General features: G+C 38.0%; 1 protein-coding gene across 7 annotated transcripts in view; it reads right to left on the bottom strand.

Moving 5' to 3' along the window:
* The window catches only part of LOC105441745 (sodium- and chloride-dependent betaine transporter-like), a 76,772-nt gene that overhangs the window by 37,414 nt on the left and 23,379 nt on the right, over positions 1 to 15,979 (bottom strand). For 6 of the 7 annotated variants that reach the window (XM_030998660.1, XM_030998658.1, XM_030998659.1 and 3 more), the window contains 2 exons: positions 11,269 to 11,372; positions 684 to 861 (listed from right to left, as the gene is read on the bottom strand). In XM_030998660.1, the coding sequence (XP_030854520.1) occupies positions 684 to 861; positions 11,269 to 11,310 (220 nt within the window). In that variant the 5' untranslated portion in view covers positions 11,311 to 11,372. Of the gene's footprint in view, positions 1 to 683; positions 1,413 to 11,268; positions 11,373 to 15,979 lie in introns of those variants that run through there. The other variant, XM_030998656.1, reaches the window with a different exon arrangement.

A 15,979-nucleotide genomic window follows, 5' to 3' on the forward strand; every position in this document is an offset into this window, starting at 1 on the left:
TTTATACATGGTGTTAGAGGTCATGAAGTGGGGTTGGAGTGAGGGGGAAATAAAGTTTATAGGTTAAATGTTAGAGTTGCAGTGTGCATGATCTCAGATGCATTGAAGCTTTAAAATACTACTGGGCCAGAAGGGATTAGACCACACAGCGAGGTCACTGACTGGTGGCTATTTCATTAACTCAGCTTTCAACTAACATAAGAAAAAGAGGATCATGGGGGACCAACAGGCACCGATTGGGGAAGTTTTCTATATAGAGGCAGCAAGTAGCTACAAGTAGGACAGTGGGGCTTTAAGTGTGTGAATTAAAATATTTATGTACAAAATCAATTGGAAGGTTTTAGGGATTACAGTCATGATAGAAACATATATGCCTAAATGTATGTAAATTCAATAGTAGACTAAGTGATCCAGAAAAGAAATGTCATCCATGAATTTTTAATTCTTCAAGATAAAAAATTGGCCCTTGGCCATAGGGCTTAGGTTTAAGTTAACTCGACTCTCGATTCTATTAACAAGGCCCAAAATGAGAACTGTTTCTAAAGACTTGTCTAAAGTTAAAGTTAAATAGAACTTAGGCCAGGCCAGGGGATAAGACAGTTGATAACACTAGACATAGGGTCATATAGCTACTACTATCACTATTAGCATAATTAGGACTTAGACTAAAGAAATAAACTTACCTCCTCCATTTTTATAGCAGAGATATGGAAATCTCCAGACGTTTCCTAATCCGACAGAGAAACCAATAAGAGCGAGCACAAAATCCAGTTTCCCAGTCCAAGTGCCTCTGCTTTTCAGCTGCTCCGAGTCTTCCCCTTTGGTCTTGACTGCATCCCCGTTGGCTCCCGGGTCTTGTTTCTGCGGCGGAGAAACAATGCATTCATCACTTTTATCGTGGTTACTACTCATCTTCGACTTCCACACACGTGATTACTAAGTTTACAAGGAATAAGTCAGTTGATGAAGCGAAGCGAAGAGAACCCTGCGATCATTTGGCTTCAAATAAAAGTAATACAAAAAGATATCCAGAAAGTTAACATTCAACATTCAAGCTGGACGGTTCCACTTCAGAATCACCACCGGCGGGGTCTCTAGCTCATGGCTCCCAAATAAAAACTTATGTGAACTCCGAAATATTATGAGACGCCGAATCGAATTAAACAGGATAGACGCCTACTGTATACTGGACGAAGACTAGACATCGACGACTAGACTACACACGAGCCAGCAACTAGTTGCACGTAATTACAAGTTACGTGACTGCAGGATGATCTCTAGCTCTAGTCAGGCTAGGGAGGTGAGACTTTAAACCCTGCTCTAGTCTAGCTAGCTCTGTCTGAAAGCAATTCGGTTTACATACCCAACCGACTAAAACCTGCCCTATCGGTACAATCATGGACCCTACTACGAATAGATCGGCGTTCCATGCGCCAATATCAAACTTTTGCATGATCAGGCCACGCCCATGTTCATGCGATATGCGCATGCAGAGCGACGAAATTCATATCTTTCTAATAGAGTAATAGGCCATTTTCGTATACGTAACCAAATTTGAATGCATAAGTCCATGGGTGTCGATCCCGGGGGGGGGGGGGGGATATATTCCCCCCCCCCCCAATATTTCAGGTGGGGGGATGTCCTGTACAATCATCCCCCCCCCCCCAATAATTCACCCTAAAAAAAAATTAAAAAATAAGAGAAAAATCAATGATGAGAGCCTGATGAGAGTATTTAATGGTTATTACTCGCAAGATGACCATCAATATACACATTTTGCTATCTCCTTTTCATAATACATACATATACGAAGTAAATGAGACATCCGTATATGAGACAAGAATAAATTGAATTCTCGATCATACGGCTTCATCAGGAATTGATGAATTAATTCAATTTGTTAAATCGACAGCATCATAGAAATGCAGTGCGCCAAATGCAAAGACGCAGCGTTAAAAAGCAACGAGCTAAATGTTAAGCGCGAAGCGCAAAAGTAGCAATCTGCAACATCAGACCATCCTGGACAATGTAAACATAGATGAACTCTGCGACGAATTCGTGATGAGATCGGAGACAAGGAGAAAGATTTTCGGACATTAGTATGACTCATAAGATAGTTCACTAGTTGTTATGTTGTTGGGGGAAACTGAATTCAGACTAGGATTAAGAGTTATAATTAAATGAAACGTCAAAGTACACGATACAACGTATCATCTTCTCTTTCTAATAATTTAGTGAAACGTGAAAGCTTCCGCGCTACGCGCGGGATGAGCGAAAATGATTTCGGACGAAGATTAAGAGTAATAATCAAATGAAACTTCAAAGCTTTCGCGCTTCGCGCTGGAGGGGGAAAACTGAATTCAGACAAGAAAACGATACAACAAATCGCCTTCCTTCTCTAATAATTTAATGAAAAGGTAAAGCTTCCGCGCTTGGCGCTGGATGGGCGAAAATGAATACAGAAAAGGATTAAGAGTAATAATTCATTGAAACGTCAAAGCTTCCGCGCTTCGCGCGGGAGGGCGGGGACGAATTGCACTCAGACAAGGACACGGTACAACGAATCGTCTTCTTTCTCTAATAATTTAATGAAACGTCAAAGCTTACGCGCTTCGCGCGAGACGGGGAAACTGCATTCAGACAAGGATTAAGAGTCGAGAATGGCACATCGGAATCGTCTTCTTTCTTTAATAATCTAATGTAACGTCAGAGCTTCCGCGCTACGCGCGGAGAAGGGGGACTTGGTTTAAACATTAAGGATTATGAGTCGAGCAACACTTAATTATGCAGTTGCATTGTGACTATTGAAATGCTATTATTCCTATCAGGTGAATGTAATAACTTGTATTGAGGCACTTCACAAACACTTATGCATTCAATTTGGTTACATTACGAAAATGGCCTATTGGGGTGCATCCAGTGACGGTATTTGACAGAGAATGCTGCTATTGTAGTAGAATAATTTGCATTGTACCTTTATGTCTACCTGATTATTCAATACGAAAGGGGCGTATATTTGCAAATTGTATTCGTCTTATCCACCAAACCGCTAATGCAAATAATATGCCTTATTCAAAGTATAGGCCTAATATTGGAACAAGATATCTAGAGTTCTAGACCATGCTTGTATAGTATTGTGGTGCCTTGATGATTAATAGTCTTGTCCTTTCCCCACGCTTTGGCCTTGGCGTTTGTCTTGGATGCCTTGGCTTTGCATCAATAATTTCCTTACGTTTGGGAGTTAATAGTTCAGTTGCTTTGTTCGTTAAAAAAATCAGATAAGAAGAAAGTTATGAATATGTGTAATCAATGAAACACAAATTGACAACTCAGTGATACATCTTTCTCTGTCCTCTTCCATGGGCTTTGTAAAGAGAATTTCATTTTCTTAGTTTAAAAATGAAGGAATGAAATTGAGTCACATAGGAGTTGGAGTAAGTACATCTGCATGCAGTAATGATATCAAGGATGCATGTTTTATTTAATACAGTAGGCTTGCGGGTGCACCATGTGAGAGAGAGAGAGCGAGAGAGAGGGAATTGAGGAGTCCTGAAAAGGACTCTGACTCGGTAATCTTTCTTGGGGGTGTGTAGTCCTGATTATTATAGTTGAACATTTTCTATACAGAAAATACAATTTTGTTTCTCACTGTTTAGAAAGGAGCAAATGGGAGAGAACCTCGCAAACTATACGTCACAGAGTTGCCATTGTTTACTTTCACCGATCCGCTTCTTTGCTTTTCTGTTTCTATTAATACCACGTTATCAGGGTGGACTTTCCCTTTTAAATGTATGAAATCTGAATTAACAGCTGACCACCAACCCTCAAACAAAAGTTATTAAAATTTATGATTTCGTAAATGTTGTCACTAATTAGCAGCAGAACAAGCGAGGGCTGATGTGCCCCTCTTGAAAGAAAATTGCCATATTTTCATGCCCTTACGTTATACATGCACCCATTCATGACAAAAACATGCGCCCTTATACTTTAGAACATGGGTATACTATAGGCTATCAGGCCTACATCAGATTTTATTTGCTTTTTATTATCACTTAAGTTCTTGTTCAAGCCAAATACAGCTTTTGGACATACATGATGCTAAATGCCTTTCTTTATTAAAAAAAAATGTATATATATATATATATATATCTAGAGCATCTTCCGCATGGCCTGCTAAGATCTGTTTAAAAAAAGGCAAAGGCCTCTATCAATCCCTCATGGTTAATCATTGAAAACATGAGGTATAATACAAAAGGCACATAAGGAAATAACAGAACTAGTACATTTTCACCTCACGAGAGGCATTTACCCCTATCATGATGGGAGAGTCCAGTAACCAGGAGACTACGTTTAAAAAATGGCAAAACGTAAGTTAAGTCCTGAACCGACCGGTTGCTATGCAACCTTGCATAAGATATCGCTTACCCAACAAGAGGCATATCAAACATACTGAAGAATAAGACCAATGTGGGTTTGCGAGACACCTCTCTTCTTAAGACCATGATAAAATACAGTGCAAAGCATGCTAACAGGTTAGCCTAACCAAAGGCAATGCAAGCTCATACATAACCATCCTTTGTTAAAGATACATTATGTTATTTCGAGGTTTGATTTTGCATGCATATAAACTCAACCAAGAAAGTTCAGCGGACGTAATGGCCTATATAGCTGACCATATACAACATGTACACCAACCACCGGACTTCCCTTCTCAATTGATCTACTTTTTTTTCTTTAAAAAGCAAAAAATATTTGTTTGTTTTGTTGGCTAACTTGATGCCCACAATACCAGGCACGTATATTGTCTCATGCGTGTCGTTTCAATTATTGAGTCGTATATACTCCTATAAATCCAACTTCTGAAGTTTTAACTGAATCGTAATACAAGATATTAATAACCATACTAGCTAGAAGATTATAGCATGAAGTGCGCCACCTTCTCGACTTTTTTAGTCTCAGGAAAGGTACCCTCTCTTAAAATTAAGGACGATTAAAGTGACAAGTTGCCCCTCCATGATTGAAGAAAAGAAAACATACCATACATCGATCAACTTTGGACAGGTTTCTACTTTTCTGCATTCTTTTCTTAAAACATACTTTTACAGGGGAAATGTGGCAATTCCTCTTTTCCTTACGACAAGGCCATTTTCATATTTGCCAAAATGTTCTCGACAATAGCAGGAATCTATTTTTTCTTGGATTGACGAGAGAAAAAATTAACGCAGTCGATTGGAGGGCTGAAGGCACATCTAAACCACCCCAATAAACTACAAATTCATTTATCTGTGGTAATGTGATTTTGTTTTTCCCCATGTAGACGAAGGCATCTACAAGTTTCCTATTACCTCTCTTCGAAATGGCTTTAAAAAATTATTAAAACAAATTGTAGGTTAATGGATTATCCAAGCCGTCCATGTCTTCTTTATCACACTAGTGAGATTAGCGGGTAGTAGAAACCACATTACAGATTCAGACGTGACAGTTATATGTTTTCTGAACAAGAACATACTGTTGTTCTCTGTAAGATCATAAAAATGATCAGATCGCCCATAAAATCAGGAGAAAATGAAATAAAGTGCACATAATAATATATCAAATAGGGACTAGTTTGTTTTTATTATTATCACTGATGAAATACAAAAATATGCTATACAATAAATAACACAATAAACAAAAATTAATAGCCCGACTCAAATTTCGTAGAGTAATGCTCCTTCGCTCTAATTTCTGTTACAAATTGTCCATCAATGATATTTATCCGGTGCATATCGATGACTGGATGACTGGATGATGATGATGATGATGATGATGATGATGATGATGATGATGATGATGATAAAGATGATGATGATGATGATGAAAATGATGAAGATGATGATAATGATGATGAGGAGGAGGATGATGATGAAGATGGTGATGATGAAGACGATGATGATGATGATGATGATGATGATGAAGATGATGATGAGGATGATGAAGATGATGATGAGGATGATGAAGATGATGATGAAGATGATGAAGATGATGATCATGATCATGATGATCGTTATCATTAACGATGATAATGATGATAAGGAGGAAGAGGGTGAGGAGGAGGAGGAGGAGAGTAAGAATAGGTTTAGGTGGACGACGATAAAGATGATGGTAATTAAGATGTTGATGGTGATGATGATTATGATAATGATGGTGATGATGGTGATGATAATTATGATGGCAATGGTGATGACGAGGGTAGTCACGACGATAACGACGACGATGATGTTGATGATAACGGTGGTCGTGGTTTTAAGATGGACGATGGAAATGCAAGATATTCATGCTGCATTCATGAAGCCATTAAAAAGATGATACTTCATGCCCATAAGTAATGGACATTTTGAAAATAAAAAATCAACCTGACAGCAAAAAATCATTCGTCAACACGGCACTATGATTTTACATAATACACATATCCACCGCGGAATGACGCTCCACGCATGCAGTAAACAAATTGCTTGTAATTTTTATTCCTGGTGATTTTGGTTCCAAAGTTCTTTTACGCACTAACGCAAGCAAACCGCCAGAGGGCGACATTGATGTGGTTTTAAATCAATTTGATCTGACAACATAGGGGCAGGGGAGCGATCCAGCCATAAACTATTGACAGTTGATAATGGATTGTTACCTAAAATAGCCGTAGCATAATATATCTCGCAATGGATGTCGTTACAACTTCCCCTTGGCCTCAGCATCCCAACAGCGAATACGTGTATGAATGCCATCTTGTATTTCCCCAGTGTATATCACTTCTCATTGGGGCCATTCCACGTGGGAAAATTCAGCAAGAATTTTTTTTGTAAAAAGTTGATTTGACGTAAATAACATCTGTTTGTGTGTGTGTGTGTGCATCGGATAACTTTACCACAAAATATCAGATTATTATATTTTTGTAACTACTCACCGGATGAGATGTGAGAGACTAAGAATTGTTTGTTGCGGTTGCGACTTGCGACAAAAATATACCACATGCCTGGAAACTGCGAGGACCATGAATCGGAATTGCACACGAGCGGATGGGGAAATCCCTTTTTTCTTAAAGAACATAAAGAACAGATTGTGATGACTTTCCTGAATGTATCAATTGTTAGTATAATATACGAGTTTTGCAATTTTACATTGTCGGAGTCAGCCCACCGACAGTGGACAGTATAGACCGACAGACTACGAGACCGACAAAACAAAGATAATTATAAAAGGAAACAGAACATTTCGGTCTCGTTGGCTGTCGGTTCAGAGCGCCCTCAAAGAACCGACATTGTTGATATAGTGGGCTATAACTTACATTGTCATTACGGTCTTACAGTGCTAGTAAAGTCCATTAGACTTTTTAGAGATGGTTTCTTCGTCATTCTGCTGTCGTAGACGGGCATCATCGGAAACTGAACATCAGATTGATTTTTACGAACGGGAGATTGACTCGGACTACCAGCCATGGTAAAGTTCGTTTGTGACAAGTCATGTGACCCTACCGAACTAGTTCGGTTGTCATGCCTTATCAACGACTTCGAAGGCAATCTCGGGGTTGGGTAGAGGTACCGACCACGGAGACACTGTACGATGTTGAGTTCGGACATCCTCATAAATTAATTAAAGTTCCAGATTTTGCAGTGAGGATGGGAAATTTTATGATCAATGATTGCCCCTTTTAAAATTCACAATGTCGACTGGGCACAGAATTCAACCATTTTTATCGAGCATTAATTGCTGCCATGGATGTGGATGCTAAACATGCAGATTAAACATTTACGATAAGATACCCAGTGCAGAGCAATAGCGGGTTAAGCTTAACGAGCTTTCGTCTTCCATTTGGTTTATAAATCATTCCCCCAATATATTGCCTTCTTCTCAAGACTATATGCAATCAACTCATGTTCACACGAACGATTCAAAACCAAGAACGTTCACACTCAATCATTGATATTATCTCCTCGATATCAGAAAATTCATAGTTCATCAGAGTTCAGATGAGTTCATCATGAAGGCAATTCATTCTCCTTTCAATATTATGACGTAGTTATCTATCTAGCGCCAGTTTTCATAGGGACTTAAGCAGGGCTCCAACTTAGCCGAGTTGGAACCTCGAGTTGTGGCGAGCTGGCGCGATCTTATGGCAAGCCGTTTTATTATTAATTAATATCAATAAATCAATTCTTGTTATCAAGAAATAATTTTATGTTGTAAAGCAATGGTAATTCTTGATATCAAGAATTCGATTTCGTGATATCAGGAATTCGATTTCGTGATATCAAGAATTGAATTCTTGATATCAAGAAATATGTTTTAATGATAAAACTGCTTGCCACAAGATCGCGCCAGCTCGCCACAACTCAAGGCTCCAACTCGGCTAAGTGGGAGCCCTGCTTAAGGTGTTTGGTGAACGTACATGCAAACCTACCAGATGCCAAGCGAGCTGAGGAGGCATTTCATACAATAATATTTAATCAATGGAAGTCACGACTCTCTCTTCAAGATCGACGAAGCATTGCCAGGCAAAGGTAAATTCTGCTTGCGCACTAAATACGAACATATAGCTAGGTCGGGTTACCTCATGATCGCACCTCATACATCATACCCGATTCTTACATTAAATCAAATCATGTATGGAGACATTTTCGGCGTTTCATTACCCTCTTCGTTCGTTGTTGATGGGCAGACGGTATTATGCAAAGGACAGTCCTGCATTTGCATTTGCCAGTTCAAGTATTTTCCAAGAAAGACATTCGAGATGAAACTGACACTCCTCTCAACAATATTGTTCGCATATGTGACTGACTGAGAAGTACATAATTATATTTCGGAAAGAGAATATGGACAACTCTCTTCAAATGCAACGATTTCAAGGCCTCCGAAAAACGCAGAGCCTCGGATCTACGTTTTTGTACACAGAATAATAATATTGATCCAGACGACATTGAAGAACTGTTGTTCACTGTGTGAATTCTTGCTGAGTCTTTTCAGTTAATATTCTGTCCCATTGAAGTCAGGATTCGAGTACAGAATTCATTCTCATTTTCATTGTGCGCTTAACAATGACAAGTGACGTCTATTCAGTCCGACTCAACAGAAATATCCCACTGCAGGTGGAACACTAATATTGTTGGATATTTTTAGACGAAGAAAAAAATTGTACTAGCTCGAAGGCATCAGTATGTTTATGAGACAGAGCACAATACAGTTTTGCTCATGTTGGGCATGTATCTTTTATTATAGATGTAATTTCTATGTATTATTAATTATGTTTAATGGCTAGCTGGCATACGAAATGAAGAAGAAAAAAATATTTAAAAAACAATAAAAATGATATTAATGGAAATGGAAGAATATAATATTACAAGGGTTTTTAAGTAAGTAAACCCTTTTTAATTGACATACCGTAATGTACATGTCTCCTTGGAATGCTAGAAACTAAATAATGGCATAGCGTTGTGGGGGGATTGACCCTTGTGTTACCGTGAGGGGGAGTACAGGTCTTGGAAAGTCAGGGAAAACGCATAAACAAGGCCATTGATTAGGAGCACGGTGCGGGAGGATCCTATCATTCTCTTATCATGTTCATTTTACCCTCCCTTTCTACTTTGTCTCTTCTTATTTTTCTATTCCCCTCCCTGCCGTTTAAATGGTGAGGTGTGACACGTGCCCCCTGCCTCCTTCAGCTATACGCACCTGCATGAAGCTAATTACAAAGTACACATCTGCACCCTCATTAGCAATACACAATCGTGTACAAACTAAATTTCAAGACTTTTATTTGCCTATTACGGATACTGAACTGATAAAGGTTTGATTAATCATTCGAATCAAATTCGTCGACAATCATTTCCACCGACTGAGAAGCCATGCGCTCATAAAGCTCACAACTTCTGTTTCGAGCAAAGCGGGTTTTATGTTACAGCGCCATCTATCAACCCAAAGTAGGGGCACCTGTAAAAATCTGCTACATTTCATCTCAGGATTAAGGAGCTCCAAAATAACATTACTGGTATCGCACCAAAGTGTGAGTTTTTCCTATTTGTTGCAATGCCAAGCTAATCTGAAGCAAACTGAACTTTGACAGTCAATAAGACAGTCACCGAACGTCGCCATGATTTTGAGGGAGAAATCCAAATATTTCTTTTAAAATGAATTACGACATTCATACTTCAAAGACAATAATCATGAAAATATTATGGGATCATCACAAATGAAATAAAGCAGCTGTCTATATAGATGAACTCGATGACTCTTTACATTTAGGGGGTAAAAACCATCTGATTATTCAACTTGAAATGAAATATTGAGAAATTTGTCATTTATCGCAAACACAATCGTAACTATTTTCGAGAAAAAAAAATCAACTCAAGGTCAATTACAATAGCATATTGCACATTCCATAGACAACATGGTCGGATTACGTAAAACTTCATTATCATGTCTGCACTTTTCAATTGTTGAGGCACAAGGCTATTGAAATTGATTTTTTGAAAGTAGTTGGCATCGTGTTTGCAGAATTCATCAAGAAAGGATGAGACGCTCTATGTGCGCATTGAATATTGTGGCAATCAATATATTACTTTTCATTATGAACAACCCCGTCCCCAAAAAAAACAAAAACAAAAACAAAAACAAACAAAAAACTAAACTAAACTAAACCAGACTAAACCAAACAAATTTCATAAACTATTTTTATGTTCCTGCGACCAATTCACCGGCGTACTGACACAAATGAAGTATCAAAATATGCTCGTCTGACCGTAATTAAATGCCTAAAATCCCTGAGCTTCCGGGGGTTCCGCCCCCTGGACCCCATCAGGACCCTTAATGCGCATATGACCGTAATTAAATGCCTAAAACCCCTGAGCTTCATGGGGATCGGTCCCTGAACCCCACGCCAATTTACACTCCACTTTACTTTAGCACCTCCGCCCTCCCCACTTTGAAAAACGTTCCGCAGGGCCTGCATGTAACATGTTTATCCCTATAGTATTAATAGCACCCCAGTCATATCAAATAAACTGACCCTGAAAGACGAAAAAAATACATTAATCAAATTATCGGTCGGTTTTGGGTCAATGTTGAATCGGTTTGTCACGGTGACTAAGGTATTATTACTCCAAACTCCAAACCTAACCTAATATTCTTAACGATTTTTTTTTTTTAACGGAGTAATTGTCGCCGGAATAAATAACGAGTTCCCCCTTCTGTGCTTGTTTTTTGTATATATACATCTATTATTTAATTAACTTTACTTACAGGGACCGCAGACCAGCCGGAATCCTGTGAGAATACGGTCATCTCCTCTGTCTTGAAACGTATTCACGGCGATTGTTCTCGGGAAAATTTGAATTCTTTTCAATCTGCAACGATAAATATTGAAGAAGAACAAATATGTGTGTTTAATTAATGTTTATGATAGTAACTTTTAGTAACCTTATACATAAATTACAAAGTCATTTTGGACTCAGAGAATGAAAACAATTTGACATAAATTGATAAATGTTATTGACATTGAAACAGCTACAACATGTAATAACATGTAACATGCACTATTTTGAAATTTGTGTTCCCTTTCAGGGGCGGATCCAGGATTTGCCGATGGGGGGGGGGGGGGGGGCCTAAAATGTGAAAATCGCGCCGACCAATATCTCGCTCAGTGGGGGGGGGGGGGGGGTAGTGATCATAATTTTTTTTCTCGTATTTGACCTCGAAAATGTGAAAATCGTGCCGACCAATATCTCGCTCAGGGGGGGGGGGGGGGGGGGGGGGGGGGGGGGGGTAGTGAGCATCATTTTGGGGGGGGGGTATATGACCCCGAAAATGTGAAAATCGAGCCTACCAATATCTCGCTCAGTTGGGGGGGGGGGGAGTATGCATCATTTATTTTTTGTATTTGACCCCGAAAACTTTTTTTTTTTTTTTTTTTTTTTTTTTTAATTTTTTTTTTAAAGCCAGGGGGCCCGGGCCCGTCGGCCCCCCCCCCGTGGATCCGCGCCTGTTCCCTTTTACAATCAAAACCTTGCTCATGCTCCTTGTAAAGGATTCTTCTTCTTCTTTTGTTCATCTTCAAAAGGGCTATGCAGCCTATCACAAAGATCTGTAGCCAGTTTTGTATATGCAGGCGCACTAAACACCGGGTTTACACCCTACTCTTTGCGAGATGTGTACAGCGTATAATTATTAAAGTGCGTAGGGTGTATAGTAGTAGTATTTATTTCCGTATAAAAAAATAATGCGATGTATGAGATACGGTGGATTACCCATGCACATTCAGCTTACCCGACGTGGGAAAGTCAAGCATGAGAGCCAGTCGCCGATCCGATTGAGCCACGTCGCCACTTTTCATTGGAATAAATGATTTTTGTTTTCATTGTCATTTTTTGTCATGCTATTGTCATGTTATGTTATTGTCATAACTATCGTTAAAGTCATTGTCATGGCTTATTATCTCTGATATCGCTTACGTATTAGCCCCCTCCCCCCCCCCCTCAAGTATTCTGTGGAAAGTATACGCATGCTACACCGTATATGCATACATACTAATTAATCATAATGGTACCAGTAGCAATGTGACACATTATAGGTTTGATGTCAACATTTCAATACACACGATATCCATCACGAGTGCGAGTTAACCATTTACCTTTTACGTGTTGTATGGTTTGCATTAAGACAAAATGTAAACCCCAATAATCAATCCTCTCTGTAACATTGTGCACTAAAATACAAGAAGTGTCGCAGGATGGCTCCTCTCTATTCACCTCACTTTAGAACTTAACAGATTTTTAAAATTTCTCTTGATCTTAAAATGATCATTTTGACAATTTCAAATGAACGTTGGACATTACTGAATTATTTTTGAATAGACAATAAAAGAACCGTCTAATGGATACAAAGCGATGACAAGCTATATGAATGGTGAACGACAAAGGTTCAAATGATAAGCTAATTAATACAGTAAATCGCAGGTGCATGTATTAAACATGGGTAAATTAATCATATTGGCATGGCATAGTGCTTTTACTACTCAGTAGTAGGTGGTCCCATGTTGTTAACGTGTAAATTAATAGCAACTGCGCGCAACAAAGGACTCGAGCACAATTGCTTCAATTAATTTTGTCATTACTTATCGTTACAATTATCATCATCGTTTTTGTATAAATTATTATAATTATCATTAATATTGTTATTATAATTATTATTATTATCATTATCATCATAATTTTTCTCACTATTGTCGATATTTTTATTTTTCATTGATTAACATTAAGTCGAATTGAATTGTATATTTTACAGTTACATCGACAAATTCAAACTGATTGTAAACTTCTCCAATACCCCAATGTGGGTGACAAGGGAATAAATTGTCATTGTCATTGCCATGTTGTCAATGTCACTGAGCTCTGTGCAATTAGATACATAAAATACGTGAAGCGTATTAGGTGAAGAAAACGATACATAGCAACATTTGATGCGGATATTCTTGTTACAAGAAGACAAATATTCACAGAAGTCAGAACAGAGGTCAAAGCTAGAAGTATATCTTACAACAGAATCCAACAGTTTACCATATTCATGGTGATGATTAATGGCTTGACATTACACGAAAACACATGTATACTTATTGATTGGCATACTGCCCATCAAACACTTTATAACATGGTTTGCTTCCGTGTCATAAAATGTGTACTTCAGAGCCAAAATTACACAATATTCGATACATGAATGAAATTATAAAAAAGACGAATCATGAATCCGCCACGGTCATCAAGTAATTCGTTCGAATTCGATCTGCTGTGTATCCAAAGTGCATTAGCCCAGTTCATGTGAACTCGAGGTGATAAATAGCCGCGTCTGATAAAACGGTGTCATAGGCCTACTTATAAAATGGTAATAATAATAATAATAATAATAATAATACAATTGTGTTTACCCATGGAGGCCTCATCAGCAGCAGTGCTGTTCTTCCTGAGTGAACACATGTTTCTCTTGTAAATTTCGTTTGCGGTGAAGAGTTGGCAGTATTTTTCTTGACGTGAAAACTGTGATCACAGAGTGCAATTTACAGAGTGCTTGGGAACTATAGGGTCAATGTAAAAGAAATTAATGTCAAAGGTTTGGGAAACTAAAAAAAAAGATATTAAAAGGGATAAAATAACTATATTTTTTTCTTTACGTGAAATTTGTGAACACAGAACACAATTTGCACAGTGTTTTGGGGAAACTAAGGGTCACTGTAAAAGAAACTAAGTAAGTGCATGCCTAAAAGGGTTGGGAAATTAGGGGAAAAATATCTAAAATGATAAATGTTAACAATATTTCTCTATTTATTATTCTATTGATATTGTAATTTTATGTTGGACTTTCGTATCAGAACATCATCACAATTCTATATGTGACATACTGCAGCTGCGCTCCTTACTCCTCACAATCGTGTTAATACGTAAATCGTAAAGTGATCCTACAGTCGTGCGAGTTGGGACAATCGGCCCGACACCGTACACGATTCGTCACCCATCGAAGCCCGACCACGACGGTATATATCCATAGTATCTATCAGATGCAAGGAAGATTATATATCACATTCCTTCACAACTATAAGGCCAAATCAAACTGATTCCTAGTTTATCATCCTGCATTTTCGAAAATGACCAGGAGGAGGTTATTTTATATTTGGTCTAATTTCTTTACATACAAATGTTATTAATCAGGCAAATTTCAACATGAACTACATCTCTTTCCCATTATTTGTACATGCACTAGAGGCTCAAAACATTCAAAAATTACATTGTATTAATCATTTTTGTTATCCCAATGTCTAGATGCCCTCAGATGCTTATTTATTTCATTTCAGAACGAATATAGGTATCTCGACAAAGAAGGCAACCGAAAAAGGGATGAAGAAATGGACGAGAAACAAGGAATGATTTTATTTGACCTCATCCTAATTGCTATTTCGCCGGGGTTGCGCTTGAATGTGAGATTGGTTTAAAAGAGGGCCCATTTGATCCTCTATTCTACAAGAATGTTTTATTATCACTCGTTCACGGTAAGAGCTGTTGATATAATGCACATGTATCTCTCCACTATTTTAATTAATAAAAACAAAGTCAGTGTATGCACTGCATTGCGAAACAGGTTTTGAGTATATAAGAAAAATACGTTTTTTCATCTGCTTATCCTACGCCAATCTAAAGTAAAAGATATGCCACATTTACAATGTTTTCCATAATAACTCTGTCTCAGAGAAGTGAGAAGAATGACTCATAGCACTGGGACAAAGTAATTCAAATACAGGTACTTCAATTGGCGGAGGACTGCCTGGAATGCTCCGCCGTGGAGTGAGGAGAGTGCATTGTAAGAAACAGTAGCTGAATCGACTCACCGAGGTAATATAACACTGTATAAGTGCTTTGATCAATTAATTCATGTATTATTATACTAGCGACACCATACACGGTTACGTGTAGTGGAAAGGCGCTATCTATTCATATTGAGCAGTTATTAACATTAATCAAATTTACTCTCAGTCTTCTTTAATAGGCTCTCCAATGAAAACGATACGCCTAGAATATTGTCTCATTCTTTGAACTCTGTAATACACATTCTAAAAACAGACATCACTATGCTTGAATATATATTTTTTTCTATTACGAATTTTTTTTCTAAGAGACAGAAGCACTATTAAGGTCATTTCAAACAATGATTTTATGCACATACTTTGTGCTTGAATCATTAGCATTAATCAAAATTGGTCTCAGTCTTTTTCAATAGGTTCTCCATTGAAAACAATGCTCCTTAAATTGTCTCAATTTGTCTCCATTGTGGAAATACGACACACGTCACTGTGCTTAATAATTGAACTTAAATTATTAAAAAAATCAAGGATATTTTTGTAAGAGACATCATTAAGATCATTTAAATGAATAATATCGAGTATATACTTCGTGCTTGAATCTACGGTAAA

The sequence above is a fragment of the Strongylocentrotus purpuratus genome, unplaced genomic scaffold (assembly GCF_000002235.5).
Source record: "Strongylocentrotus purpuratus isolate Spur 01 unplaced genomic scaffold, Spur_5.0 spur5_scaffold_5, whole genome shotgun sequence".
In the NCBI taxonomy this organism is placed as follows: Eukaryota; Metazoa; Echinodermata; class Echinoidea; order Camarodonta; family Strongylocentrotidae; genus Strongylocentrotus; species Strongylocentrotus purpuratus.